Source organism: Sorex araneus, chromosome 1 (assembly GCF_027595985.1).
Source record: "Sorex araneus isolate mSorAra2 chromosome 1, mSorAra2.pri, whole genome shotgun sequence".
Classification (NCBI taxonomy): domain Eukaryota; kingdom Metazoa; phylum Chordata; class Mammalia; order Eulipotyphla; family Soricidae; genus Sorex; species Sorex araneus.
Window position 1 is genome coordinate 361,045,643 of NC_073302.1, and position 27,359 is coordinate 361,073,001.

The 27,359-nt window shown below is 47.9% G+C and overlaps 1 protein-coding gene across 1 annotated transcript in view; it reads right to left on the minus strand.

Moving 5' to 3' along the window:
- GARS1 (glycyl-tRNA synthetase 1) overlaps positions 1–24,350 on the minus strand; it is a 41,445-nt gene extending 17,095 nt beyond the window's left edge. The window contains exons 1-9 of the mRNA XM_055136188.1: positions 24,180–24,350; positions 18,098–18,199; positions 16,589–16,691; positions 14,945–15,086; positions 13,442–13,530; positions 12,994–13,070; positions 7,456–7,601; positions 6,096–6,245; positions 1,366–1,528 (exon numbers count right to left, since the gene is read on the minus strand). Of these exons, the coding sequence (XP_054992163.1) occupies positions 1,366–1,528; positions 6,096–6,245; positions 7,456–7,601; positions 12,994–13,070; positions 13,442–13,530; positions 14,945–15,086; positions 16,589–16,691; positions 18,098–18,199; positions 24,180–24,335 (1,128 nt within the window). The 5' untranslated portion in view covers positions 24,336–24,350. The remainder of the gene's footprint in view (positions 1–1,365; positions 1,529–6,095; positions 6,246–7,455; positions 7,602–12,993; positions 13,071–13,441; positions 13,531–14,944; positions 15,087–16,588; positions 16,692–18,097; positions 18,200–24,179) is intronic.
- Positions 24,351–27,359: the final 3,009 nt, after the last annotated feature.

The window sequence follows — 27,359 nt, forward strand, 5'->3', positions numbered from 1 at the left end:
TCGGTGGTCTCAGGCCACTTCCCCACCCGGATGGCCGATGCCATGGGCTGACAAAGGAGGAAGCGAGGGCCAGGCTGGTTGTTTACTCCATTCTCCCCACACGCCTGTTCCAGTCTCACTAAGCTCCCCCTTCCAGTGTCCTGCACCTCCTGCTAGTCTCTGCACTCTGACTGGACACCCTGGTCTCTCTCTAGTCTCTCCCCAACTTGCCTGCACTAGGAGTAGCACAATCAGCTTATCAAAGCCCTTCATGATCGCTAATCAGGTTCAGAGTCGGAAATGCCACCTAAGGGTTTTTCTCCTTCCCTTAGTACAATGACTTAATTAACATAGTAATTAACATCTTAATTCTACTTCTGAATATTAGTTATTTTGTATGGACACAGTAAGAGATACATTAAGCTTTGAGGGTGGCTCTCCTGGGGACATCTCGCTATACATCTCAGACTACAGTGCTTAGGCCAGATTAATCTTTCCTAACCCTAGCAGGGTCCTAAACTAATTGTTAGTTTTGGGATCATGATAGAATTTGTACATGACCATACTCTTAGCTTAGAGTTAAGTATTATGATGCTTTGGCCTGGCCCATTTCGATGCCAGGGTAGCTCACAGCTTTGCCTCTCATTGGGATCCTGCTCTTGGGGTGCTAGGAAGTATGGGCAACTGAGACTAAATCGAGAGAACAGATGCTCAGGAGTGAATATTATTCAGAGTCAATTAACTCCCAAGTTACAAAAGCACAGCATTAACTGTCTTCCTGTGTCCATACAAAAAGGACACTGCTCTGAATTAACTATGCAAAGGACATAAGGAAAAAAGAAAAGCAAAATTTACAAGTTAACAAGGTCTGATTAGGAGATAAAGGTGATTTGTCTGGTTGGGGAATGCAGAGCACAAAGAAAGAGATTACAGTGAAACACAGAGGAATACGAGCACTGTGATGGGAGTAACCCACTAAACCTAAGTTCCCTGTGGCAAGGCAGAAAGGACAAACCAATGTTATCCTATAGGTGCTCAACCCCCTCCCAAACAAAACAAAACAAAACAAGTATGTCCCTGGAAGTAGCACATACTGTGAAAAGTTGAGTTGGACTCAATTCAAGTTGGTATGACACAGTACAAACTGAAGTCTTTTATCCAAGTGCACTGCTAGAACATTTTCTGCATGTTAGACCCAATGGCCCACAAATTGAAGTAGCTATGTAATGTTCTCACACAGAATTAATTATAATGAATATTGCATTAAAAATACTGCACAGAAAATGTGAGTGCTAAAATAAAACGGTATCCAGCACAAAGAGTTCGCAAAATCCCGCAAACCTAGTGCAGGTAAAAACCCAAATGAAATGACCTGTAACATCTCACCTGCTCAACAGCATCCCCGAGGCGCATTTTCTGAGCAGACTGTCCGCTGACCTGGGCCTTTGCAGAATACAAATTCAGCTGGAGGTCTGCCACACTCTGGAACTTGGGATGGTCTTTCTCATTGGGATCTACAAAGTGCTCAATTTCTGCCATTGTGAATTCTCTGGAAGCAAAAATCAAGGAATGAAGGTTGCGAGCTAAACCCTAAAATGCAATAAACAAGGTGCTTATTTCCAACTTTACAGTGACAGGCCTTCACACCACGGCAATCTTTTATTGCTAATTAGAAAATTGTTTTCTAAAGGAATGGTTAAAAAAAAAAGAAAGTTGAAGTTAGACTTTCTAGATTTATTTTTAAGTACATATAGAAAGCTTTACTATTCATTATTTAAAATACAGACTTTATTAGCTCTGGGATCACTCCCAGCAGGGCTCGGGACCATACGGGATGCCGTGGATCAACTTGGGTGGACCATGTGCAAGGCGCGCGCCCTCTCTGTGCACTCTGGCTCCAGCCCCATCCGGGAACTTTCTAAAATCCAGTTTTAGCGGCACCTGGCTGGTCCAGGAGTCCCGCCCCACAGGCTGGTTGCCCTGATCTGGCCTGTCAACCTGAGAATGTCCCACCCACCGATGCCCGCCCACTCCCTGGCTGGGGCTCCCCAACAGCCCGTGCAGCTATACTAGACTCAAGTTCTCTCTTTCGTCCCTACTGCAAGAGCTCTGAATAAAATCGGCACTAGCCACTTTAATCACTATTCTCCCTTTGACAGTACCTACAATCACAGAAGCCTATTATTTTGTTTTCTTTTGACTTGGGCCCCCACCCACAGGTGCTCAAGGGTTAATCCTGGCTCTGTGCTCAGGAGGTAGTGACCCTGGTGGTGCTAAGGGGCGATTTGTGGTGCTGGATATCAAATCAAGGTCAGTAGCATCTAAGGTCTTACATCCAGTATTATCTCTCCAGTCTATTATTATTCATTTTTGGGGTTTGTTTTAGGTCACACCTGGCTGTGCTCAGGGGTGATTCCTGGCTCTGCACTCAGGAATCACCCCTGGTGGTGCTTGGGGAACCATAAGGGATGCCAGGGCTTGAACCCAGTCAGCCGAGTGCAAGGCAAGCACTTTACCAGCTATACTATCTCCTCAACCCCCTCGCCCATTATTATTTTTTTTGTTTTCTGGGTCACACCGAGTGATGCAAAGGGATTACTCCTGGCTCATGCACTTAGGAATCACTCCTGGTGGTGCTCGGGGGACCATACGGGATGCTGGGAATTGAACCTGGGTCGGCCGCGTGCAAGGCAAACGCCCTACCCGCTGTGCTATCGCTCCAGTGCCCCCCCTCGCCCATTATTTTTAATGGAAATAATTTTTAGGGAACAAATTGGTAGTTTTTAAAATTAAGAAAACGTAATCAAATGTCAAATACAAAAAAAAGATACTGAAATGTGACTTCCACAAAAAAAAAAATTTCATTTTCCTAAAAGCATTACCAATTCTTGATAAATACACACTATATGAAGTCCCCAAGATTTACTTTTTAGAGAATACAAAATTAAAAGTGAAACGAACAGTTCGTCCGCCTTCATACCAGTTGGATTTCTCCTTTATGTCACTCTGAATGAGTGAGTGGCTGTTAATTGCACCATCCAGCTGTGAGGTTCTTACAAGAAGTGTTATTTAAGGCAGAGGACGTAAGGCATGAAGTGAACAAGCAAACATCCAGTCAACTGCATAATGACAAAATAAATATGCACATCGTAATGGCCTCCCAAAGAAACCTCTTTGAATAGCTCTTTTAGTCGCTACTGGAGAAAAATCATTTTAAGTAATTTTATGAGTCAGATTCAAATGTCACCCCGCCATGAGGGTGCACGTGTGCCTAAGCATTACGAGAGCACTTTTATGAATATCTCGGATGTTTTAGAGATAATGTAAAAATATAAAGCAATAATGTAAAGTTACTTAAATGAATAACACAAAATGCATTAATTGCTCAGAGTTTTGGTTGAAAATTTTACTTGTAATGGTGCCTTTAACTGATGGTGCAGTGACTAGTTTTAGCTGGCTATAAACAGCTACCAAACCCCGTGTGTGCAGACAGCATGACCCAAGCAGTGTCTGTCCTCAGAGTTTATGACTAGGCTGATGACTAGGCTGATGGAACATCTAAAAGTCATCAAAGATTCAAAAAGGGTTCCTATCTAGAATCGCCAAATAATTCGCACCCTGTTCTGTTGGATAATCCCAGCCTACATGCGAGATGGAGAGCCACACTCACGCTGGCTTTACCAACAGTTTGTTCCTTGCCCTTTCCCCAGGGCTGTGAATTGTGTGAAGAACACAACTTATCTACAAGACAGAATCACCCAAAGTCACACCGCAAATTTTAAGTTCATGGGAGCTGGAGCGACAGTACAGTGGGGAGGTGCCTCCCTTCCATGAGGCTGACCTGGTTCCATTCCAGAGCCACATCTGGTCTCCCGGAGCACTGCCAACAGTGATCCAGATACACAACAAACAAACAAAATGTAAATTTCTTTTTTTTTTTTATAATTTTTTTTTTCCTTTTTCTTTTTGGGTCACACCCGGCGATGCACAGGGGTTACTCCTGGTGGTGCTTGGGGGACCATATGGGATGCTGGGAATCGAACCCGGGTCGGCCGCGTGCAAGGCAAACGTCCTACCCGCTGTATCGTTTCAGCCCCAAAATTTAAATTTCTGATGAACATTCTCCTGATTGTTACACTGACCTAGCTACTACTATCTAACCCCTGTCCTAAACAAAAGGCATAATACCCAAACAATGGAGTAATATCCAGGAAAATTATGCCATGGAGAAGAATCCTAACAAAAACACCCCAGGCCGCGGACTCGTGGAAGAAACTGAACCAGGAGTGAATTCTAGCCAGGGTCTCGCAAGAGAGCCCTGCAAGGACCAGGACCCAGACAGGACTCCTGAAGTGGAAATGACCAAGGAAAGAGCAGCCAGGAATCCCAGAGGTCTTTCCATCAGTCAACCCCCCAATCAGCCCTTAGTTCTGAGGAAACTTCTCTGTCCTCTGTACTGCCTAGAGCCCTTCTCGGTCCCCAGGAACCTTCCACTTGACCCACATCCTCTCTGAGACCAGGGCTCTGGCTGACGTCATCTTACACAGCTTCCTGCAGACCCTGAAGGACTGGAAGAGAAAGGGAGCAGAACTAGGGAGAAAAGGGGGAAAAAGATACAATAAGCCCAGACTTAGAACAGACTCAAACCCGACAAGTTTTTCTGTAACACCTGTCACAGGCAGGGCCAGGACAGTACAAGCAGGAAAGCACTTGCATTGTACACGGCTGACCCAGGCTCGACTCCAGGCACTCGTGGTGGAGTGGTCCTCTGAGCACTGTCAGCAGTGATTCCTGAGTGCAGAGCCAGGAGTAACCCCTGAGCACTGTCAGGTATGACCATTTCCCAAAAAACCAAACAAACAATCAACGTGGTTAAAGGGACTTCTTAAGGGCCACTGGGGCGCGCCTTTCCCTGAAGCCCTTCCTGTCCAGATGGCCGGGCCTGTCCAGCTTGTGCTGGCTGGTCACGACACAGGCACCTCCTCAGGTGGACCCTGACACCAACAGGCTCAGGTGACGGGCCTGCTAGGACCGAAGCCTCAGTACAGCAGACTGGAGATGGGAACAGGTGCGGAGGGCTGAGAGAGCTGCAGAGACACGCCTGTAGCCTAAGACTGTTACGTGGACCTACGCACCCGGCTGTTTATAAAACATTATTCCTCCAAGAGAGCAGAAAGAAACACACAGAAAAGCTTGACCTGTACATAACCGAGTCCTAATACGTTTCTAAAGGAAGACAGGAGATGGACCTAGGGCCAGAGAGACTATGTGGGGTACAGGTGCCTGCTGGCACGGGGCTCACTTTGGTGCCATGTACATTTTGGCACCAGGCCCCGAGCACAGCTGGGTACACCCCAAAATATAAGAGAAAAAGGAAAGAAGGACATAACAGTGCCAGGCAGCCTCTCCACATGGCCCAGACCTGTGACGAGGCCTGCGGGGGCCGGAGCAGACCACGCGAGCTTGCTTCTGCTCTCATTTCCAACCCTGCTGGATAGTCCCAAGTGTCTGATTACTGAAACGCCCTCACCCCAACGCCAACTGTCACACTGTCCCCACATCACTCTGTACTTACATACATCTTCAATGCCAGAAAACACCAGTTCATTTATTTAAGTATTTTTTTAAATTAAAAAAATTTTTTTTCATTTTTGGGTCACACCTGGCAGTGCTCAGGGGCTACTCTGGGCTCTGGGCTCAGGAATTACTCCTGGTGGTGCTCAGGGGACCATATGGGGTGCCAGGGATAGAACCTGTGCACAAGGCAAAAAGCCCTCCCCACTGTACTATCGCTCTGTCCCAGAAAGCACCAGCTGAAAGCAGCATTCTCCAACCTTCCACACCTGTGGGCCGACACCTGTCCTTCATGCAGGTGAAGGAGTAAACTACTCTTCAGCCGACTTCTCTCAGGTTCATGTTTTCCACTCAAATACACCTGTCCTCCCAGAAACTGATGTCCTTTGCATACTACAAAGGTAAAACATGGAAAAACAACAACAACAAATACCGAATCTGAGAAGGGTGAAGCGGCTTATATCAAAGCAGCAGACTCTCCTTGCTGCGTCAATGCCAAGGTCATTTCCCTGGCCTCCCCCGCAGATTAACTCGGGCAGTACCTGACTCTGATCAGTCCAGATCGAGGGGAAATCTCATTTCTAAAAGAATTTCCAATCTGGGCAGCAGCAAAAGGTAACTTTCCTTGGTTGAATTCCAAAAGTCGCTTAAAATTGAGGAAAATCCCCTGTGCAGTTTCCGGCCTCAGGTACCTGCAAGATTTAAATAAATCAGTTTGTTAAAAAAGAAATGGTTTTCCAACAAACCTAAGATTCTACATCCAAACCACAGAAGTCCTATATGTACCATTTTTAGCAAAGCTTTGTGTGGGCCTTAAACACTGAAACAGGGGGCCAGAGTGACAGGACAGTCAGTAAGGCACTTGCCTTGCACATGGCCGATCCAGGATCGATCCCAAGCACCCCTAGGGTCCCCCAAGCCCTGCCAGGAGGGATCCTTGAGTGCAGAGCCAGGAGTAAGTCCTGAGCACTGCTGAGTGTGAGCCCAAACCACAACAAAACTGAAAATTGAAACGAACGTTCCCCTTGGTAGCAGACACTTCGTGCTAACACTGAAGAAGGCCTCAGACAATGGGGGCGGCAACACTGCTCCCCGGAAACCCGATTTTATTTAATGACTTAGCGAGCTAAATGCCATCCTTCCTCCTAAGTGCCTAAAGCTGCTGCTCTCCGGACTGATCATTTCCACGGAGGCAGACTGACAATCTGAGATCCTTCTGAAAATAAGACCCAGGCCTGAGCACAGCTAGTAAAGAGGCTCTTTAAACTCCAAGGCACAATTAAATAGACATTAAAGCCCAACTGTGATTAAAACGATGTCGGTGTGGGTGAAACCATCACCTCAGCGCTCACTCATCTCTGTCGTCACACCACGCAGGGCAAGTTTTAGTATCGGTTTCGGTTCAGATCTTTCATACTGTCTTCTCTCCCAGATAATACAGCTCCTACACCAGAGGCTTTTTCTGTATTTCCCCACATTTTAAAGACACACCAAAGCAAAGACATCACAGTCTTGTGTCTTCGTGAGTTCAGACAGCATTATGTGCAAATCATCAACTAAGAAAGTCTCCACATGGCCAAAGCTGCCTTAAAAAATATTTTATAGGGGCTGGAGATATAGTAATATTAAGATTCGCCTGAATAAATGTTGATTTTATACATCCATTATATAGGTGATGTTCACATTTCCTGCTTTAATTTATGGCAAAAGGAATGATCATATACAGAAAGAATTAAATTCAGAAAAAACTAGGAGAAATGAAATTTAAGAGTATGTCATTATTTCTCCTTTATCTGTGCTTCTTATGTAAATGACTTTTTAAGAGGTTTTCCTTGGTGGCCAGCAGCACTGGTCTCTGGCTGCTCTGCTGACTTCATAGCACCGGCTGTGACTGGTACATACCCCGGCATGTTTCCTCCGGGCCCGATGAAGGTCTTGAACATCAAGTTAAAAGAGACCGGAGGGGAGAGGTCATTCCCAGTAATAGGGGATTTCACATTATAGTTCACGAAAAGATCCCCAAGTTCTTGCTGTCCATAGTTATCAAGCTATAAAGTAAAAGAAAAAAATTTGTGTAAAAGGCTTAAGAAAAAACAAGGCACCAGGTAAAGCAGTATAGATGAAACCCTATTCATGCATTGGAAAAACTAAATATAAAATTTTATATATTTAAAAGAATGCAGAATTACCCAGATCTTCAAGACATTCATGTCAAAACCACTGCCAGTTTACACACCATCCACTTACCAAGAGAAAAAGTCCATTCCTTCTTTAATGAATCGACTCAGGAACCTCACATAAATCACCATTTAACAATGAAAGACAAGGCAAATTTATAGCACTCACTTCAGTTACAGTACTTAATAATTCTCTGTACTAATAGTCATTATCAAATTCTCTAAAACAATAGATGAATAAGCTCCAATTCAAAAATTTCCACTGAATGAAGGCAAATCATCTAATAGTAATATTTAATTTTAAAAAATAATGTAAATAAGTGTATTCAATAAATCAACTCATGGGCCAGAGGAACTGAAGCTTGGGTAAATTGTCAAAATTTACCACTGATGATTTGTAACGAAGATTGAAGTTAAAATTCTAGTTCTTCCCTAACTTCACTTAGCCTCAGTTTGCTTAACTTCAAAATGGAAACAACAGGCCTTTCCTCACTAGGAGGGGCTAGTATAAAGACTAAATAAAACAGTAAGTATGGGGCTGGAACGATAGCACATCGGGTAGGGTGTTTGCCTTGCACGCAGCCGACCCGGGTTTGATTCCCAGCATCCCATATGGTCCCCTGAGCACGGCCAGGGGTAATTCCTGAGTGCAGAGCCAGGAGTGACCCCTGAGCATCGCGCTGGGTGTGACCCAAAAAGCAAAAAAAAAAAAAAACAAAAAAAAAAAACCAGTAAGTATGAAATACTTAGCCCACGGCTGGTTACTATAAGAAGTGATGAGTACTATTTATATTTGCTCTCTTTGTATAAATTTAACAATTATTTTCATTCCACAAAAAACCTACTCACATTAGTGGAACCCTAGTTACATTAATCACATGACAAAGGTGAATCAATAATATTTTTAAATTAAGCTGTGTGACATCTACAGAAGGCCGGGGGAGAATTCACAAAGTGCCACAGTCATCCTACTTCCCAGAAGTGACAGCTTAAAGAGGAAGCAGTTTGGTGACTCCCAAGACTTAAGTACCATAAACTGAAGATGCGCTCAACAAGAAGTGCAGAGAAAATGAGGTCCTGTGGGCGTCTGCTCTCCACACGAGCGCAGGGTACGCAACACGGTTCAGCAAGAGACGGAACAAAGAGGAGTCAAAGGGAAAGATTCTGAAGGCACAGAACAAGAATCAAAACCCCTGAGGAACATAATTTGGCAATCTCTGGCGAAATCCTGTTTTCCTGGACCTCTGGCCAGGTAATCCCAGGCTCAGGACTAGCCCAGCAGGAGGACGCACCATGCAGACTGCAGGGACCAGCCCAGAAGCAATGACTGGTACTCGACAGAGTTAATTTCCCCAAGCACAACTGAGAAAAATATGCATACTATTATACTGAGAAGGGGCACTCAAATGCCTGTTTTGCTTTGTTTTTAGTGGCTTATTTTTCCAAGTTAAAAACTGACTCTGGAAATACAGCTTGGTAAGAATGTGCCCAGGTGCGAGCGTGCGTGCACATGTGGGCACGCACGCACGCACGCACGCACGCACGCACGCACACACACACACACACACACACACACACATACACATACCCTCCCCCCCTCCCACCCCCCCCTAGAACAAACAAAACTGCCTTCGGGCTAGAAAAATGAAAGCTTTCAATGAATCTATTTTGTTTTGAAAATTTAACTTTGGACCAATGAAAATTTTTTTGCATAATTATTAAAAAATTCCTTTAATATATAAGAACTTTAAACCCTGAGACTGGAACCATGTACTGAGGGTAAAGCACGTGCCTTGCACAGGGGTGAACTGGGTTTGATTCCTGGGCCCCACATGGTCCCCCCAAGTCCTGAAAGAAGTGGCCCTGAGCACAGAGCAAGGAATAAGCCCTGAGACCACTGAATGTTACCCACAAACCAAATAAATAATAAAATTAAACCAAACCCTGGCTGGAGAAACAGTCTAGGAGTTAAGGCGCTTGCCTTGCATGTGGCCAATCCAGATTTGATATCCTGAACCACATACGGTCCCGAGCACTGCCATATGTAGCCTCCAGGCAAAAAAAAAAATATATATATATATATATATATAAACTAACCAACTTGACACATCCGGAATATGTAAAATTTCATCATAATAATGCAATTAGCCAAATCCTAAACAGTAGAAACACTAGTGAATTAGTGTGCCAACTTAAAAAAAACTTTTAATGAAAAATAAGAAAAGTGAGAGATGAAAAAGCCTCCGGATTGAGAGAGACTTAAGGAACCACAAACCCATAGCAAAGTGTAGACTTTATCCAGATCCCGAGTCAAACACAAAACTGGTAACATTTAAGACAACCAGGAAATGTGAACGCTGACCTAACAGGTAATATAAGAATATATATATTAATATTTACTGAGCTGATAGCAGTGAGGTTCATTTCAAAAGATTTTTTTTTAATCTTTCAAATGTAATAGATATTTCAGATGTGCTTTCAACTTTTCTTCAGGGCAAGGGCCAGGGAGAGAGCTCCAAGGACGAGGGTCTGTGCCCGGCAGGCCAGAGGCCCCCAGTCTGGCCGGGCACTACATGGTCCCCAGCACACCAGGCGGCCGAGTCACCAGGAGGGGCCCCAGATCCTCTGAACACAGCCAGGAAGGTTCCCACCACCATCTTTTCCTTCAGTGGAAGAAAGGAAATAAGTAGAAAACAGATTCGACAAAACATGAGAAAAATGAAGAAAGCTGATGGCTACATGTTTATTACACCTCTCTGCTTTAATAGGTCTTTCGTCTTTCATAATAAAAAATTTAAAGGTGGTAAAGAAAGAGACACACTGGGAAGGTAATGGTGGTAGGATTGGTGTTGGAATACCGAATGCAACACATCAGCATGAACAACTTTATAAAAATTAATCTTAAAGAAACTTAAAAAAGGGGCTGGAGTGATAGCACAGCGGGTAGGGCGTTTGCCTTGCACGCGGCCGACCCGGGTTCGAATCCCAGCATCCCATATGGTCCCCTGAGCACCGCCAGGGGTAATTCCTGAGTGCAGAGCCAGGAGTAACCCCTGTGCATCGCCAGGTGTGACCCAAAAAGAAAAAAAAAAAAAAGAAACTTGAAAAAAACTGGCAATATCAGTGTTGGGTCAGTAAAGAGATGAAAATTAAGGAGAATCCCTGTAAGCTGTGTCTAGTGGACTATTAGACAGGAGTAAAATTTCCTATCCAGGGGGTGAATGAATGTCTTGAAAAGAAATGATCACATTGCATGAAGTCAAGAGGGACCCACATGGAACACACTCTCTATGCTCGAACAACAGTCCTTCAGCCAGTGAATCTACCAGAGCCTTCTGGGACCCAGCAATTCCCCACTGAGCTCTAACTCTCCACTGAAGATTAATATTGAGAGCTGGCCAATTATTTCATAAGACAAACAAAACTAATCTTCTAGGATACAGACCTGAAATGAAACAGAAAATCAATACTAAAGCTATAAATTATGACTTAAAAAACAAAACAAAACTATTTCCTACTTCTCACAATTTATGTGGAAGAAAACTTTCCAGCGCAAAGACATTCAGAGACAAAAAGCCCACAAAATCAAATAGGTCTACAAATCTGAATGGGACACAATATTATGGAGATATTGAAAGGTACTTTTCAATTCTTCTTTATTAAAAGAGCATGTTCTTTTTTTTTTTTTTTGAAGTAAAATGGATTTTATTTGGAGGGTTTTTGAGGGTGTGGAGGGAAAGAGAATGAGAGACTCTCTTTCAGAGTAACATGCTCAAGAGAGAACCAGGGCTTCTCCAAGGGTGGAGAGAGCCCCTACACACATCCCAGCATAAGAGAGGAAAGCATGAAAGTACACATCTCAAAAGGGGAGATGCGGGCGACGCATGTGCTTGGCCACGTGGGCGCAAGCAGCACACGGGCTCGGGCAACTTATGCACCAGGGCATGTTCTTTTAAGAAAGGAAGGCAATAAATAAAAATGTTGCACTGTTGGTGTCAAAAGAAGTGATTTTCTAAACAACGAGGAACAACAGCAAAACAACCAGCTGCAAGCAAAGAATAAAATAAACTTCACAAGGATCAAAATAAACTGACAGATGAGTTAATAGTCAGCTAAAGAACTTTCAATTTAAATGAGAAAGGAGAAAACTTCTCAGCAAGGTTGAAAAGCGAGGTATTTCAGAGGAAGATGAGGGTGCCAAACGAATCTGAGCAGCAGTGGCAACCACTCAGCAATTCTCACGGGAAAAAGCAAAGCACCAGAGTCAGGTTCTCCAGTGAGCCCCACACAGACAGAGATAACGCAAGTAAGACATGCATAAAATAGCACCGGTTGCTTCTTTTAAAAGCAAGGAAGAGAGTAAAACTGAAGAGGTATGTTTTGACGGACCTCACAACCTACCGTGGTATGGGGAAATGTTTTCTGCTTAAAGGGTGAAATGAGAAATCAGTGACACACTATGACACAGGAACACATGCATCTCCCTGGGGCAAAGATGTGCAACTTCTATGATTTTCTAGAAGTGGCATGTGATTAAAGAGGAGCCAGTAACTGCATCTCATAAAAATGGTTTCTCGGTACCTGGTGAGAGTCAGGTCAGAGCAGATTATCTCTGTGATCTCTCCTGCTGCCCTAAATCCTGTCAACTTCGCGACAAATTACAAACTGTTGGCCCACAGTGGGGCCTGCTCCTCGGGTTCCAAGAATAACTCGGGTTCCAAGTGTAGACAGGGACCAGGGACGGGATAACCGGAAATAGCGCGGTGGAACAGTGCTTCTGCCGCTGATCTCCACACCAGCATGAACAGTGCTCATCGTTACTCACTCCTCTGGATGTCACGATTAAACTGAGAACTTTGATTCCGAAGGTGCAAGAACTAATTTCATACTTAGCCCAGATTCTCCTATTATGGGTTGGTTTGTTTGGGGGCCACACCTGGCGATGCTCAGGGCTTACTCCTGGCTCTGTGCTCAGGGGACGCTATGGGGATCGAACCCAAGTTGGCTGTATGTAAGGCAAGGACCCTGCCCATTGTACTATTGCTCCAGCCCCGTGACTTTCTAGGATAAAAGGCTGAAATAACGGGTTAGTCATAAAAGGCGGAGAAGAGAAAAACAGAGAGAGATGATCTGAAGATCGGAAAGTGAACCAGTGATTTTCCAGCAGAGACCTGAAGAGGACAATGTGGTGCCTGACACCGAAAGACAGACTCTGCCTCTGCCTCTGCCTGGGACACGGGGACAGCATCTCGCAAGAGCTCACCTGGGTCAAGACACTTTCCATCTCTGATTTCTTCTCAGCCGAACACTTCTTATCAGACATCAGCTTCTGTAAATGAGCTACAAGAACAGTACTGGTACGTGTCACTCAAGAGGAAATGGGACCATGCACTTTTAAGTTTGAATGCATACAGCAAAGAATAATGTTCTTAATGTCTATGAATCTGAAGGTTGATTTTACAGGGAGAGTCATGTTATTAGCATCCTTCTTTTGTTGATGCAGAACTTCTAATGAACGGTATGTAACTTTTTTTTCACTATGCACCAGTATCTGCATACTCATGGCCAATGTATTTTGCTCCTTATATAAAAGTTTGTTTGCGCCCCAAACAAACTTTAATGAAAAAAATCATAAGGAGAAGCTGGATCAAAACACTCCATTTCTGATAAATCTTACATGAAAGGAACTTGACCCGAGCTGAAAAACGTACCTTTCAACAGATGGTCAGCACGAAAACACTCTCCATTCTTCACGTCTTTTACCATGAAATCAGCAAATTTGTCTACGTGGCCAGAGGTCCTATGTTCACAAATGATAAGTCAACTTGTCACTTCTGTACAAATGAACAGAGTTCAGCCTGTGAGACAAGCCCCTTCTCTGCGCTTATCCATGGCTTACAGTACGTGGCTGGAAGGTGGAGGCACCAATAATTATCCACAGTAGCTAATATTTGCCAGAAAACATTCTACTGCAAATCTACTCCCACCTCTCCCTACATTCTTTCTTCCCATAGGAAAATAATACACAGAGAGTATTTTTTTTCACGAGTTGCCATGAAGTCTGTGCTACTCTGCAAGATCAATTAATCCACACCTATCCCACTCTCAGTGACCTAAGCCAACGCCAAAACCATGAGGAATGTGACTAGCCAAGAATTCATCAGAACTCAGTACAGACAATGAATCGTAAGGAATTGTTTGACACTGGAATACTCTAGGGTATTATCTTGATACAGTTCTTATTAGTGATTCAGATCATGAACGTGCAGGCCGTACTGAAATTTCAGAACCATCTTCAACAATTTACCTTGTCCTAACTGGATGAAATTATCAGAGAGAGCATGTGAAGAATAAAATTAGCCTTTTACCAGGTACCACGAAATGAATAAAGTGATGAGACATGGCATAAGACTTGCTCTTTCACAGCTGATCCCTGCAGGAATGATCTAAACTTCTAACTCAAACCTCAACACAAACAGAAGTATCTGATTCACAATGTATAAACACTTTGCTCAGAATTTCTATAAGTTATACTAATGAAGTAATTGGAACACAAAAAAAAATTGTGGCATATGTAATGTAGCTGCAATTCAGAAATGCAATCATGGAACCTTTGCTAAATAAATTCTGGAACAACCATAAAACAGAACACTGAACTGTTACTCAGAAGACTCTGAGACCGGAGAGCCAGGAATGCAGGCTTTGCACGCAGGAGGCCTGGGTCCAGTCCCTGAGCACAGAGCACGGCCAGCTGTACTCCAAGCCCTGCCACCCTCCCACACCCCCAAAAAACCCTCTAAAAATAATACTCAGTGGGGCTGGAGTGATAGCACAGCGGGTAGGGCGTTTGCCTTGCACGTGGCCGACCCGGGTTCAATTCCCAGCATCCCATAGGGTCCCCTGAGCACCACCAGGAGTAATTCCTGAGTGCAGAGCTGGGAATAGCCCCTGTGCATCATGAGGTCTGACCCAAAAAGGAAAAAAAAATATTCAGTGACATAAGTAAATGTTTGCCTACAGTACATAAAAAAGCGAGAGTGCGACTAAGACACTGATACATGGAGGAACTTTGGAGAAAGAACAGGAAGAATAAATCCAGCCATGGCTTCCTGTGGGCAGTAGGGGATACTCTTTTTTATTTCCCAGATTTTTATAATGAGCACGAGTAACTTCTCATTATCAGAAAAGGCTGCTTCGGTGGGCAGACTCCTTACTTTAACACTGGCTCAGGAGTCAGCATGGTGCAATCAATCTCGAGAATCTGTTCCTCTTGGATAAAGTGCTGCCTCCAATTCTGAATAATATTGTTCTTCAAAGCACAGCCAACGGGCCCAAAGTCATAAAGGCCACTGACACCTGAGGGCAGAAAACAAGCTCTTTACCTTGTCACAGAGCAAACAGGAGACAGAAGACTGAAATCTAAACTGCATGTTTGCAAGTCCCCCAAAATACCGTATTCAAATAAATACTTCAAACCCTTTGATTTCGAAGAGTCTGACCTCTACGTAAATGAGAGATATAAAACTAAAACCTCTCACTGCATCTATAATGTACGAGTTTGGAATCTGGATTCGGGAAGGAAGAAAAAGGACACAAAAGAAGTTCCACACTAAGAAACAAAATAGAAAGCAGTTTTCTATCCTAGAAATGAAAATATTATATCAGCTGACGACAATTATCTAAAATTTTAGCATCTGATTCTGCAATTTATTTGGGACTATTTGAGCCACTATTTGAATTTCAAAAAGGTGAAATACTGTACCCATAAAATGTATGAATATTTATTTACAATCTTGTAAAGGAAATAAAATCAGAAAACCTTAAAGAGAAATAAATTAAAATGCTACCTTGATAACTTAGATGTTGCATTATCTGCAGCAACAAAAGTTGTCAAGAGTGAAAAAAATCCTGAAAGTCTTAGAAAAACTGAAGTTTCTGGGCTAGAGATATAGTTCAGCGGGAAGGGCACTTGCCTTGCCCGCAGCCGAACCGGGTTTGATCTGTCATCCTAATGGTCCCTGAGCCCTGCCAGGAGTAATCCCTGAGTGCAGGGCCTGGAGTAACCCCTGAGTATCAAGTGTGGGGAAGGGAAGGAGATGAGGAGGAAGGGAAGGAGAGAGGGTCAAAAGAGTGAGTGATTGTGTGAGACAGAGAGAGAGAGACAGAGAAAGAGAGAGACCCAAATTTCAACAACAAAATCCTGAAAGTCAAATATCATTGCATTTGAATAATGAATAATTGTCAACTATGAACAATATCTATCACTCATATCAAGACGTGAAAATGTACAAATCTTGGTCAGTGTTATCTGACTCTACTTGGAGCGGTCAGAAAGCTGTAGGGATTTTCCTGCACCCCCACGAGGGCTTATCACTGCTCAGAGTGAAAGGCAGGACATACAGTGAGTCCCTCCTTGGCCCTCCACTGCGTCAAGTCCCTGTGCATTTTATGTCCATCTGATGCATGGACACACCAGACACTAATTCCAGGGCCCAAACAATTCCTTACATCTTCAGGAAAGAAAGCAGTCTTTGAAAGGAAACGGGAGGGAGAGACAGGATGGGGTAAAGCACTTGCCGTACATGTGCTCGACCTGGGTTCCATCCCGGGTACCACACTTGGTCCCCGAGGCCCCGCCCAGAGTGATCTCTGAGCAGAACCGGGAGTAAGCCCAGAGCACAGCCCGTTGTGGCCCAAAAAACAAAGTAAAAGAATGAAGTAGTTGGAGGGAAGAGCAGGTCAACAGCCCTACTCTAAACAAAACTAGCATTCTCTGCCTGACGTGTCTGATGCAACTATGTTAAGAGCACTGGTAAAGCCACTAACAACACAATCTTTCTCTGCCATTCATCTCCTACCTCCATAAATAGCGAAAGCTTGATCGTAGAAAAATCTCCTCTTGAGGGTATCTTCCATTTTGGCTCTGTCCACAATGTCATCTTTGGGCTGTAATGCTAATTCCTGAAAATCATTAAAAAAAGTAATTGGAAGGGTAGGAGACATTTTGGGTTTATGCATATGAATTTCATCTATCCATCAGCAGGATTCATTAGAAACTTGATCAAACAGGCAAATCGACAAATAACAGAAACTTAGGGGATCTCCCCCATTACAGAAAAGATACCATTACAGACATGGGGAGTACCACACGGAGTAAATGAGTCAGAAGGAGAGGGATAGATGTAGAATGACTGCGCTCACTTGTGCAACATTAAAAAAAAAAGTATGAGACTAATATCCAAGGACAGGAAAAACAGGGGCCCGAAGGACTGGTCAATGGTTGGAAGTAAAAGAATGAAGTAGTTGGAAGGAATAGCAGGTATTTGATCGTGTGTGTGTTTGTGTGTATGTGTGTGTGTGGGGGGGGGGGATGAAGGGTAGTCAGGATGGAGAAGGGACCTGTATGACGATAATAGTTGGAAATGATCACTCTGGACAAGAACTGAGTGTTCAAAGTAAGTAAAGGGATGTACATGTTGGCCTTTCAGTATCAGTATTGCAAACTATGATGCCCAAAAAGCAGGAGTGGAGAAGGAGAGGGGGAAGGGGCAGGTGAGGGGGAGGGGAGAGAGAAGAAAAGTGCCAGCCATGGGCGGGGGCGGGAGGGCACGGGAGCCAGGCTGGGGGCACTGGCGGTGGGAATGTACCCTGCTGGAGGGATGGGTGTTGGGACACTGCATGACTGAGGACCAGTCATGAATACTTTGCAACCGTTTATCTCACTGTGATTCAATTAACAAATACCTTTTTAAAAAGATACCACTATGGAAAAGATACCTCCTTATGGGAAGTATGAGTATTTCTGAAATTCCACTGGCTCACTACAGCGAAACGGTGACCTCACACTCCAAACTACCTCAGCGGGGTTGACTGTCTGCGGACTGTACAGTCCCACTGCAGAGTGACGGGCTGGGAGCAGGTGCTGACTCTGACCCCGACTCCCAAACATGCGGACGGGACTTTACCTTACAGAAGAAACGCTTGCAGAGTCCAAGCCCTGACTCAAACACACCCCAAGTGCTTGCGTCACCAGGCGCGTGTATGGCCACCCCATCAGCAACAGTGGGAAGGGGCAGACAAATGAATTAATTCAATAAAAAAGCATTTCTGGCCTACTTTTTTTTTTTTTTTAGGCTTTAAAAACAATAACAAAGCCGCTCTTGCAGGCTACATGAGCTTTCAGGGAAGTCCCTAGAGAGTCCTGAGTGAGTCTGTGGGGAGGGAAGGGGCCACCTGCAGGGCACAGTGACAGGAGAGGCGCAGGAGGAAGCAACTGCTACTTCTCCAGAGCACCGGAGTTCTCTCCCGCGCAGGAAGGGCGGGATCGGCCCCTTCTCGGGTTCCCATTCAAGGGTCCCAACACTCACCTTCGCCTCCAGAGTCCTCTTCCGGGCTTTGAGCTCAGCCACGGCTCGGTCGATATCCACCTGGGGGGCTTTATCTTCCTTCAGCTTCCGCACGAGGTCTCCCTAGCCAGCAGAGAGAAGGACTAGTCAGGGCCCGCCAGAAGCCCGTCCACAGGGGGGCGGGTGGGCTTGTAGGGAGCGCCTGTGCAAGAAGGGGGATGATCAAATGCTCCGTGACATGACCATGACAAAAACGCACGCGGTGCCCCAGTGAGTGGGCAGGGACGCAGGAGAGGGCGTGGGTGAGGGAGGAGAGGAGCAGTGGGGAGGAGCCTCCAATGCAGCCTCAGGAGCACTGGAAACCCATGGGCAGGGCCCTTGTTTGATTTCCTGCCTCTTGTACATACAAAAAAAAAAAACAAAAAAAAAACAAAAACCTGTCTTGGGGGCCTGAGAGATGACAGTCCAGCGGGGAGGGTGCTGCCTTGCACGCGGCCAACCCAGATCTGATCCCCGGCATCCCACACGGTCCCCCACGCAATGCCAGGAGTAATTCCTGAGTGCAGAGCCAGGAGTCAGCCTTGAGCATCACTGGGTGTGACCCTAAAACACACTCACACACATTCACACTCACACACACGCGCGCGCGCAAAACTGTCTTGGGGTCCAGGATGTGATCCCTGAGAGAACTTCTTCCCCCATCCCCCAAACTTTTGGGCCCCACCCAGTGGTGCTCAGGGATCACCCCTAGCAGTGGCAATGGGGCCCACATGTGGTGCCAAGGTCAAACCAAGACAAATGTCTTGGGCCCAAGAACACACGCCTTGAGTGAGAGGCACAGTACCTAAAACACAACAACCAAAACAACAACAAAAAAAACCAGAAAAACTTGGGGTTTTGGGGGGGGGGGTTTCTCTGCTCAGGGATCACTCCCGTAACCTCAGGGATCATATGGGGTGCTGAGGATGAACCCGGGCCTGCCCCTTGGGCAAGCGCCTGAACTGCTGGACGACTGCTCCAATCCCAGGTTTTTCTCTTTTAAACAGCATGTAGTGTATTCAAAATTAAAACAGAAATTTAGGACTGGAGAGATAACACAGCAGGTGAGTCATTTGCCCTGCGTGCAGCCAAACCAGCTTCGATCCCAGCACTACACTGGGGTCCCTGAACAGTGCCACACACGACTGGGTGTGTGCCCCTTCCCCCAAATACACACACACATACACAGACACACATACACACGCACATATACATACACACATGCATACACACTTACACACTCACATATACACACATGCACACATATACACATACATATACATGCACACACTTACACACACATATACAGACACACATGCGACATATACATATACATACACACATACACACACGCACACATATACACATACACACATATATACACATGCATACACACATACACACATATAAACAGACACATACATATACATACACACGCACACACACTCACATGCACACATATACACAGACACACATACACGCGCACATACACACAAATACACACATACATACACACAGTGATAGAGAGAGAGGGAAGTTTAGAAGGATTGACTCCTACAGAACAGCAGGAAGTGAATAGGGCGGGAGAACGATGAGGGCGCTGGCCCGCGTGCAGCAGCGTCTGGTGCCACCCCAGCTCTCCACGGTCCTCCAAGCACACAGATGCACCGTGGAGGCCCCTGAGCACCCCTGGTGTGGCCTGGTCACCCCAACATCAAGGACGCAGCTTTGAATCACAGGCCAGGTTGGTCAGGAACCGCCGAGAAAGGCTGCCAGACCCCCTGAGAATGATCTGACCCCTGCCTCCAGTATGAGTACGTGCTCCATGCGCAGGAGTAATATTTTTGTAAAACAATGCTTCCCCCCAATTTTTTTTTTGAAAAAGTAAAAATAACAGTTTCATGATTTTCTTGATCTACGAGTGTATTTTGGGTTCCGAATAAATCTTTTTTTAAACCAACAAGACAAGTCACTTCATCACATATGGGTCATTAAGAAAATCTCAACCGAGTTAAGTAGTGCTTCCAAATCCTGGCCCACCTATTACACCAAAACAGAAGAACCACATTCTAATTGCATCTTTCTAATTTCATTTAAAAAAAAACAAAAACAAAACAAAAAAAACACTTTAGTGCTACAGAACCATCAAGCACCTATCACCAGGAAAAGCTTTCCAAAATTCTAGGATTTCCCCAAAGCTCAATTTTTTCACTGGCCACGTATACTATCAGTTGTCTTACTCTTGAGAAAATGAAGGCCTCGTGGCCACAACTGAGTAACACTGTCCTGCAGACATTTCAGAGTCACGGCTGGCAGCGGCAGTCCAGCTTGCAGCTCAGCCACAGCAAGGGTCACTCCTGAAGCAACCACCTACTTCCCATGCTCTTGCACACTTCCTTTCGTGCACACGAACACTAAGGAGACGTAGGTAACTGCTCCATCGAGGATAGCAGGGAAGTGTTTCCCACGGGGGCTCCTAGGGTTTGGGGGGAGCGGGCGGTTGCAGCCTGGATGCACTGGGTTGCTTTCTGTTATGAAAGAAGGCAGACATCCTTAGAGCGAAGACCCCCAGCTAGTTTACTGTTCTGAAAAGGGGGTGAGAGGCCAAATAAGATCAAAGAACCTCTGCTATGAAAAAATACCTGACTTTTTCAACAGCTACACTGTGGGGAGCAGAGGATCTGGTCAGCTGCCCCTGTTACCATTGGGACGACATCCGTGCTGGGGACAGAACCAGCATGTGCTCGGGCCCCTCTGAGCTAGGACCCCCCAGTCCAGGACCGGCCCTTTTATCCATGGTTGCCTTTTCAATGCGGTGCAAACACCGGTGCAGGAAAACTGCAAATAGATTAGCTTCTATGAAAATGGCTTTGGGGGCTGGAGCGATAGCACAGCGGATAGGGCATTTGCCTTGCACGCGGCCAACCCGAGTTCAATTCCCAGCATCCCATATGGTCCCCCGAGCACTGCCAGGAGTAATTCCTGAGTGCAGAGCCAGGAGTAACCCCTGTGCATTGCTCGGTGACCACCCTTCCAAAAACAAGGCCCCCCCCAAAGGAAATGGCTTTGACCTTGGAGGCCACCCAAGGGTTCTACAGAACTACTGTTAATCTAGGTCTAGCAATTATTTCCCAAAACAGACACTAGATACTGTGCTCTCCCTCTCCCCCTCTCTCCCCTTCTCTCTCCATCTCTGTCTCTGTCTCATTGAGGTTTTGGGCCACACCCAGCTGCGTCCAGGGCTTATTCCTGGCTCTGTGCTCAGGGATCACTCTTGGCAATGCTCAGGTGGTGCCGGGGAATCAAATCCAGGTCAGCCACATGCAAGGCAAGTGCCTGTGCTAACTCTCTTTGGCCCCCAAAACTGTTTTCTAGTATAGGAGAACAGTAAGGGCAGGGGCGGAAGCAAGGACAGTTCACTAGGCCTTTTCTGAAAGCTGAACCCACCACACATAAAAGACAGCTCTTTATTGAGTTAGGGCTCTCTTTTTTAATTTGGGAGGAGGGACGGAGGGGGAGGTGTGTCGTGAGATATCCTTTCGTGAGCTGGGAGAAGCGCAAAGGTGTAGGGAGCATATCTGCACGAGAGCCTTAGGCTTGTTCCCTAGGACCACCACAGTGATGGGACAACCCCACCCTGCTCACTGCCAGGTGTGCCCCCTCAAAAAAATTCCTCTTGGAACTGTACAGGTGCTAATACAGCAGGGAGGGCACTTGCCTTGCACACAGCCCACCTGGGTTTGATCCCTAGCATCCCATACGGTCCCCTGAGCAACACCAGGGTGATTCCTGAGTGCAGAGCCAGGAGTAACCCCTGAGCACAGTGTGGCTCAAAACAGAAGAAAAAAAAATTCCTTTCTTTGGAAAAAAAAACCAAAACAGTAGTTTGTACTGTTTTTGTTTTGCGGTGCTGAGGGCTTACTTCTGGCTGTGCACTCAAGAGTCACTTCTGGTGGGCCCTGGGGACCACACAGGGTGCCGAGGGTCAAACCTGGGTTGGCCGGTGCAAGGCAAGCACCCAACCTGCTACACTATCACTCTGGCCCCAGGTACTGGGTTTGTTTGTTTAAAATGGGGCTGGTCATACTGTACTAACCACCTCCCCGTTCATTGTTTTTTGTTTGGGGGCCACACTTGGTGATGCTCAGGGGTTACTCCTAGCTCTGCACTCAGGAATCACTTCTGGTGGTGTTCAGGGGACCAAACGGGACTGCCCCAGCTGGGTGTGCAAGGCCAAGCGCCCTTTCCTGCTGTGCTAAGGCTCCAGCCCCCAAACTCCCCTTTAAGAACGGACAAACAAACAAAAGCCTTAATTATCCTAGATTGTACTTGTTTCATCAAACAACTCATTTTAGAAGCCATGATGTCTTCCTACGTGGCGGTCTATAACTAATTCCTTAGGAATAACTGGGAGCATGCTACGCAAAAATATATTTCAGTCAACAACCAAAACCTTTAAAAATAAAATCCACATAGCATAGCAGAAGAGCCAATCTCTATGAAAACACAACAGTAACTTACATCACCCATCCCTAGACCCATTCCCCAAACGCCTTAAAAACCCCACTGCACAAACTTCACCATGAAAATATCCACAGAGGCCAGAGGGGACCATATACCCCCATAAGCACCAGGTTCCTACCAGAGGTGACTGGAGTGGGGGGGGGAGGTGTGTGTGTGTGTGTGTGTGTGTGTGTGTGTGTGTGTGTGTGTTCCATTCCTACTCAGGTCCCTACCAGAGGTCACTGGAGTCAGGTGTGTGTGTGTGTGTGTGTGTGTGTGTTCCATTGTTCCATTCCTACTCAGGTCCCTACCAGAGGTCACTGGAGTCAGGGGTGTGTGTGTGTGTGTGTGTGTGTGTGTGTGTGTGTGTGTGTGTGTGTGTGTGTGTGTGTGTGTGTGTGTGTGTGTGTGTGTGTGTTCGTGTTCCATTCCTGCTCAGGTCCCTACCAGTGGACACTGGAGTCAAAGTGATTCAAAGTCCAGGGGCCTGGTGTGTGTGTGTGTTCCTACAAAGTCAAAAGACCTTGAACTTCAATAAAACAACTCACATGTTCTAAAAGCAGTCAAGTACCAAAAAAAAAAAAAAAAAAAGATAATAAATGAACAAGGAAGCCAACAGAAGCACACCGGAACCCTTTCTGCAGGTCGAGCTCCAAGCTGACCGGGAGGCCAGCTCCCGTCCACTGCGGTCGTCCGCGCGGCGGTCACAGGCTAACGTGGCAGGGGGAGGGCTCTGGGCGCGTGTTTTCCAAATTAGCCGGCCCTGGGGAGGCCAAGGACCAGAGCAAGAGCTGACAGCGCCGGCCGCAGACAAAGGAACCATGTGGGGCGGGCGGGGCGGGGCGGGACCAGACCCGGAGGACAACGACACCGCGTCCCGCGACCCACTTAAACACCCCCCACTCCCACCCCCGTCCCGCGACCCACTGAAAGCCCCCGTGAAACTCCCCCGCGGGAGGCCCGGCACTGCCCGGAGGCAGCAGCATCTGCGGGGTGTGCGGCAGCGCTGCCCAGTGAATCGCGTCCCGCCCCGTCCCACCCTCCCGAGCTATTGCATCAGGCGCCCGTGCCGGAGGAACCCGTTCGGGTGGACGACTCGGTCGTGGGTGCCGGGGCGCCCCCCTGCCAGCCGGGGCCGCAGCAGGGCTGGGTGTGCGCGCGCCATCTCAAAAGCATCCTTCCCCCCGGACCCCCCAGACCCCGAGACCCCTGCGTGGCCCTGGAGAGACAGCGGCCTGCAGGCACCCCCCCCCGCCCGGGGCAGAATCCCCGGGGCAGAATCGCGGGAGCATCGCGAGCCCCGGACCCGCGCGCCCCCCTGGCTGCCCCTCCGTCGGGGGCCGAAGCCCGGGCGCTCCGGGGACCGCTCCCCGGGAAAGCCCCGCGCGCCCCCGACGCCCACGGCGCCCCGCGCGCGGGCAGGGCCGCGGAGGGGGCAGCCAGCGCAGGCGGCGCGGGCGCGGCGGCGGGGCCGGGGTCCCCGCGCGAGACCCGGGGGTCGGCGCCCCCCGCGCGGCCGGAGACGGCCCGAGGTCCGAGGCGCGGGGGCGGGGGCGCGTACCTGCTGGCGCACGGCGAGCCGGAGCGGGGCGAGCGCGGCCTCGGGGCCGTCCATGCTGCGGAGCGCGGGGGCGGCCGTGCGGAGCGCGCGCGGGGACGGCGGGGGCAGCAGCGCGGCGCGGGCGGCGCGGAGCAGCGCGGGCCGCGGGCAGGGCATGGGCCGGCGCGGGCGGAAGCGGCGCGGCCGGGATGATGAAACCGCCGCGTCGGCCGCGCAGCCGCGCGTTCCCGCCCGCAGATTCGCCACGGCGCCGCCCCGGGCCAGCCCCCGGGCGCATCTCTGCGCGTGCCCGCGGGGGTGGGGGGGCACCGCCCGACGCGGGGCCGCGCGGCGACCGGCACGCGCGCCGGGACCGGGACAGCAGACGTGGGCTCGACCCGCTCCCGTTTCTGCGCTTTGGGACACCTCCCACCCCCCACCCCCACCCCACATAAAGGGTCAGGGAACTTCAGCCAGCAGAGGGGCTTCAACCTCGTGCCCTTCGACCCCGTTGCGCTTTGGGACACACACTCACACACACACACACACACACACACACTCCATAAAGGGTCACACAACTCTTCGACCCTGGCTGCACCTTGGGACACACACACACACACACACACCATAAAGGGTCACAAAACTCTTCGACCCCGACTGTGCTTTGGGACACAGACACACACAGACACACAGACACACAGATACAGACACACACACACACACACACACACCCATAAAGGGTCAGGGAACTTCAGCCTGCAGAGGGGCCTGAACCTTGTGCCTTTCCACCCTCCAGTTCCCCGCATGGGGAAGCCGCGGACCGAGCCGTCTTCCTGGCCAGTTTGCAGGCGAGAGCTGGGGAAAGGACAGGGTGCAGGGGGTGCTGGAGGGGTTGGCTTTCGAAGGCGCACGGTTATGATGGTATTTTAAAGGGTCCAGAGTGGCTGTACCTCCAGCGAAGGGCCAAAGACTGACCTGACCGGCCTCTGCAGGGCGAGCAGGATTTGAACCCGCAGAGGCGAGGCGAGTCACGCTAAGGTGGATGAGTGGAGCATCCGGGTGCCCGGTTGCCCCTGCCTGGACTTGTCTGGGCTGACCTGGCTTTTGTCCTTAGCAGGAGACAGAGGACCACAGTTGCTTTACTACACCCCTTCTGCACCAGTGACGGCCAGGTTGGCTGCGAAAGCTACATCTCCTTTGCGGAAAGGGGAGAGAAAAAAAAATAATGCACTGGTCTTGGGATCTGCTCTGCACCCCGACCCCCTCCTGCCGGTCCAAAGTGAATACAGAGGCACAGTCCACGTCATGCTCTGGGGTTCCGGCCACACGGCAGAGACCTCACCAGGCGCCCGGGATGGGCTTGGCTGCTTACACACGGCTCCGGCGCCTTAGGCAGTGACCAGCAGTGTGGAGAGAGGTCGCCTTTCCAGAAGTGCTAACTGTGGGTTACCTCTCTTCCTGTCCCAGATGGGATCCCGGAGAGGTGCTTAGTGGCGCTCCATCACAAACGTTATTAAACAATTTGTATTTTAAAACCATCACTTCTAGATTTGGTATTTACTAGTCATAATTTTATGCTGCTTTATTGTAATAGGTAATATCAGGGTTGGTGTTTGAAATAGAGAACAATTTTCACTGCCCTCCCAGCCCTGATTTTTAATTCTAAGGTCAAACATATCTTGTCCTTTTCACATTTTGTGCTACAAAAGGCAAAGACAACCACACTACCTCTCTGCTTGGCCTGCTGCTATAGGCCCTCATGGCTAAGAAGCAGAGCTTCGCAAATAGTTTTCCTTGGAAATTTCAGTCACAAGTTAATAAGGATAGGTTTTCTTCACGGTAGTATGGGTTTGCCCACTATCTTGCATGCAAATGACCAGGGCTGATCCCAGCACTGCATATGATCCCCTTCCCCCTTCTCCCCCATATAATCCCAGGAGAAAGCTCTGCCTTTCTCTTTTTTTCCTCTTTTGCATGGTTTTGCAATGGTAGTAATAGTTGGCCCACGATTGCACAGCTGTGAGTGGAGGAAGGGAGCTTGTAGCAGAGGTATATTTACCATGTGACTGGGGGAGCTTGTAGCAGAGATAGATTTATCATGTGACTGCTGTCTGTGCCCCTCCAGGCCCTGCATGGGCCTGAACATGGCAAGTGCATAGCCATGTTGTTCATTCTTTTTTCCTTTCTTTGTTACAGTTCTTTTCTTTATTGGAGGGAATAAAATTTGCATATGTTGAAATGCACAAGTCTGAAGTTTAGAGCTAACTCATCATCATCATCATCATCATCATCATCATCCAAAAATGGTTGATTTTCTCGAGTGGTCTCAGTAACGTCTCCATTCATCCTAGCCCTGAGATTTTAGAAGCCTCTTTACTTGTCTTTCCCAACGGGGCCGCATTGGAGGCTCTTTCAGGGTCAGGGGAATGAGACCCATCATTGTAACTAGTTTTGGTATATGAATATGCCATGGGGAGTTTGCCAGGCTCTCCCATGCAGGCAGGAAACTATTGGTAGCTTACCAGGTTCTCTGAGAGGGAGAACTAGGCTATAAGAGGTAGCTTAGGGGAGCTTGGTTTTTTTTTTTTTTTGCTTTTTTTTTTTGGGGGGGTCACACCCAGCGATGCTCAGGGGTTACTCCTGGCTTTGCACTCAGGAGTTACTCCTGGCAGTGCTTGGGGGACCATATGGGATGCCGGGGATCGAACCCGGGTCAGCCGAGTGCAAGGCAAACGCCCTACCCGCTGTGCTATCGGGGAGCTTGGTTTTATAGTCTCTGGACATTGGCTGTTGATTGGATTACATGGTACCGGGGACAGTTTCTGGGTGTGGCCGCATAGCTACTGGAAAGTGGGGGATCTGGGCAGAAGCGGCCCAGTCCCGATCCAAGCAGGCTTGGAGATCTCAGCCCTGGGTCCCACACACCTGGGTTCCTCTGCTGGTTCCTTCGTGTGTGAGACTCATCCGAACTTGTGGAGAGGGGCTTGAGCATGGCTGTGGCTGGGTTCCTGAGGTGTTCAGCTGCCGGGGCTCTGCTCAGGGCGGGGAGGGAAACTCAACCCACCCCCTCCGAGAGGCCCCATGAAAACAGCCAGGCACAAGGGCAAGAGACTCTGCTTTTGTTTGGGGGCCACACCAAGTGGTGCTCAGGGCTTTCTCCTAGCTCTGTGCTCAGGGATTACTCCTGGCAGGGCTTGGGGA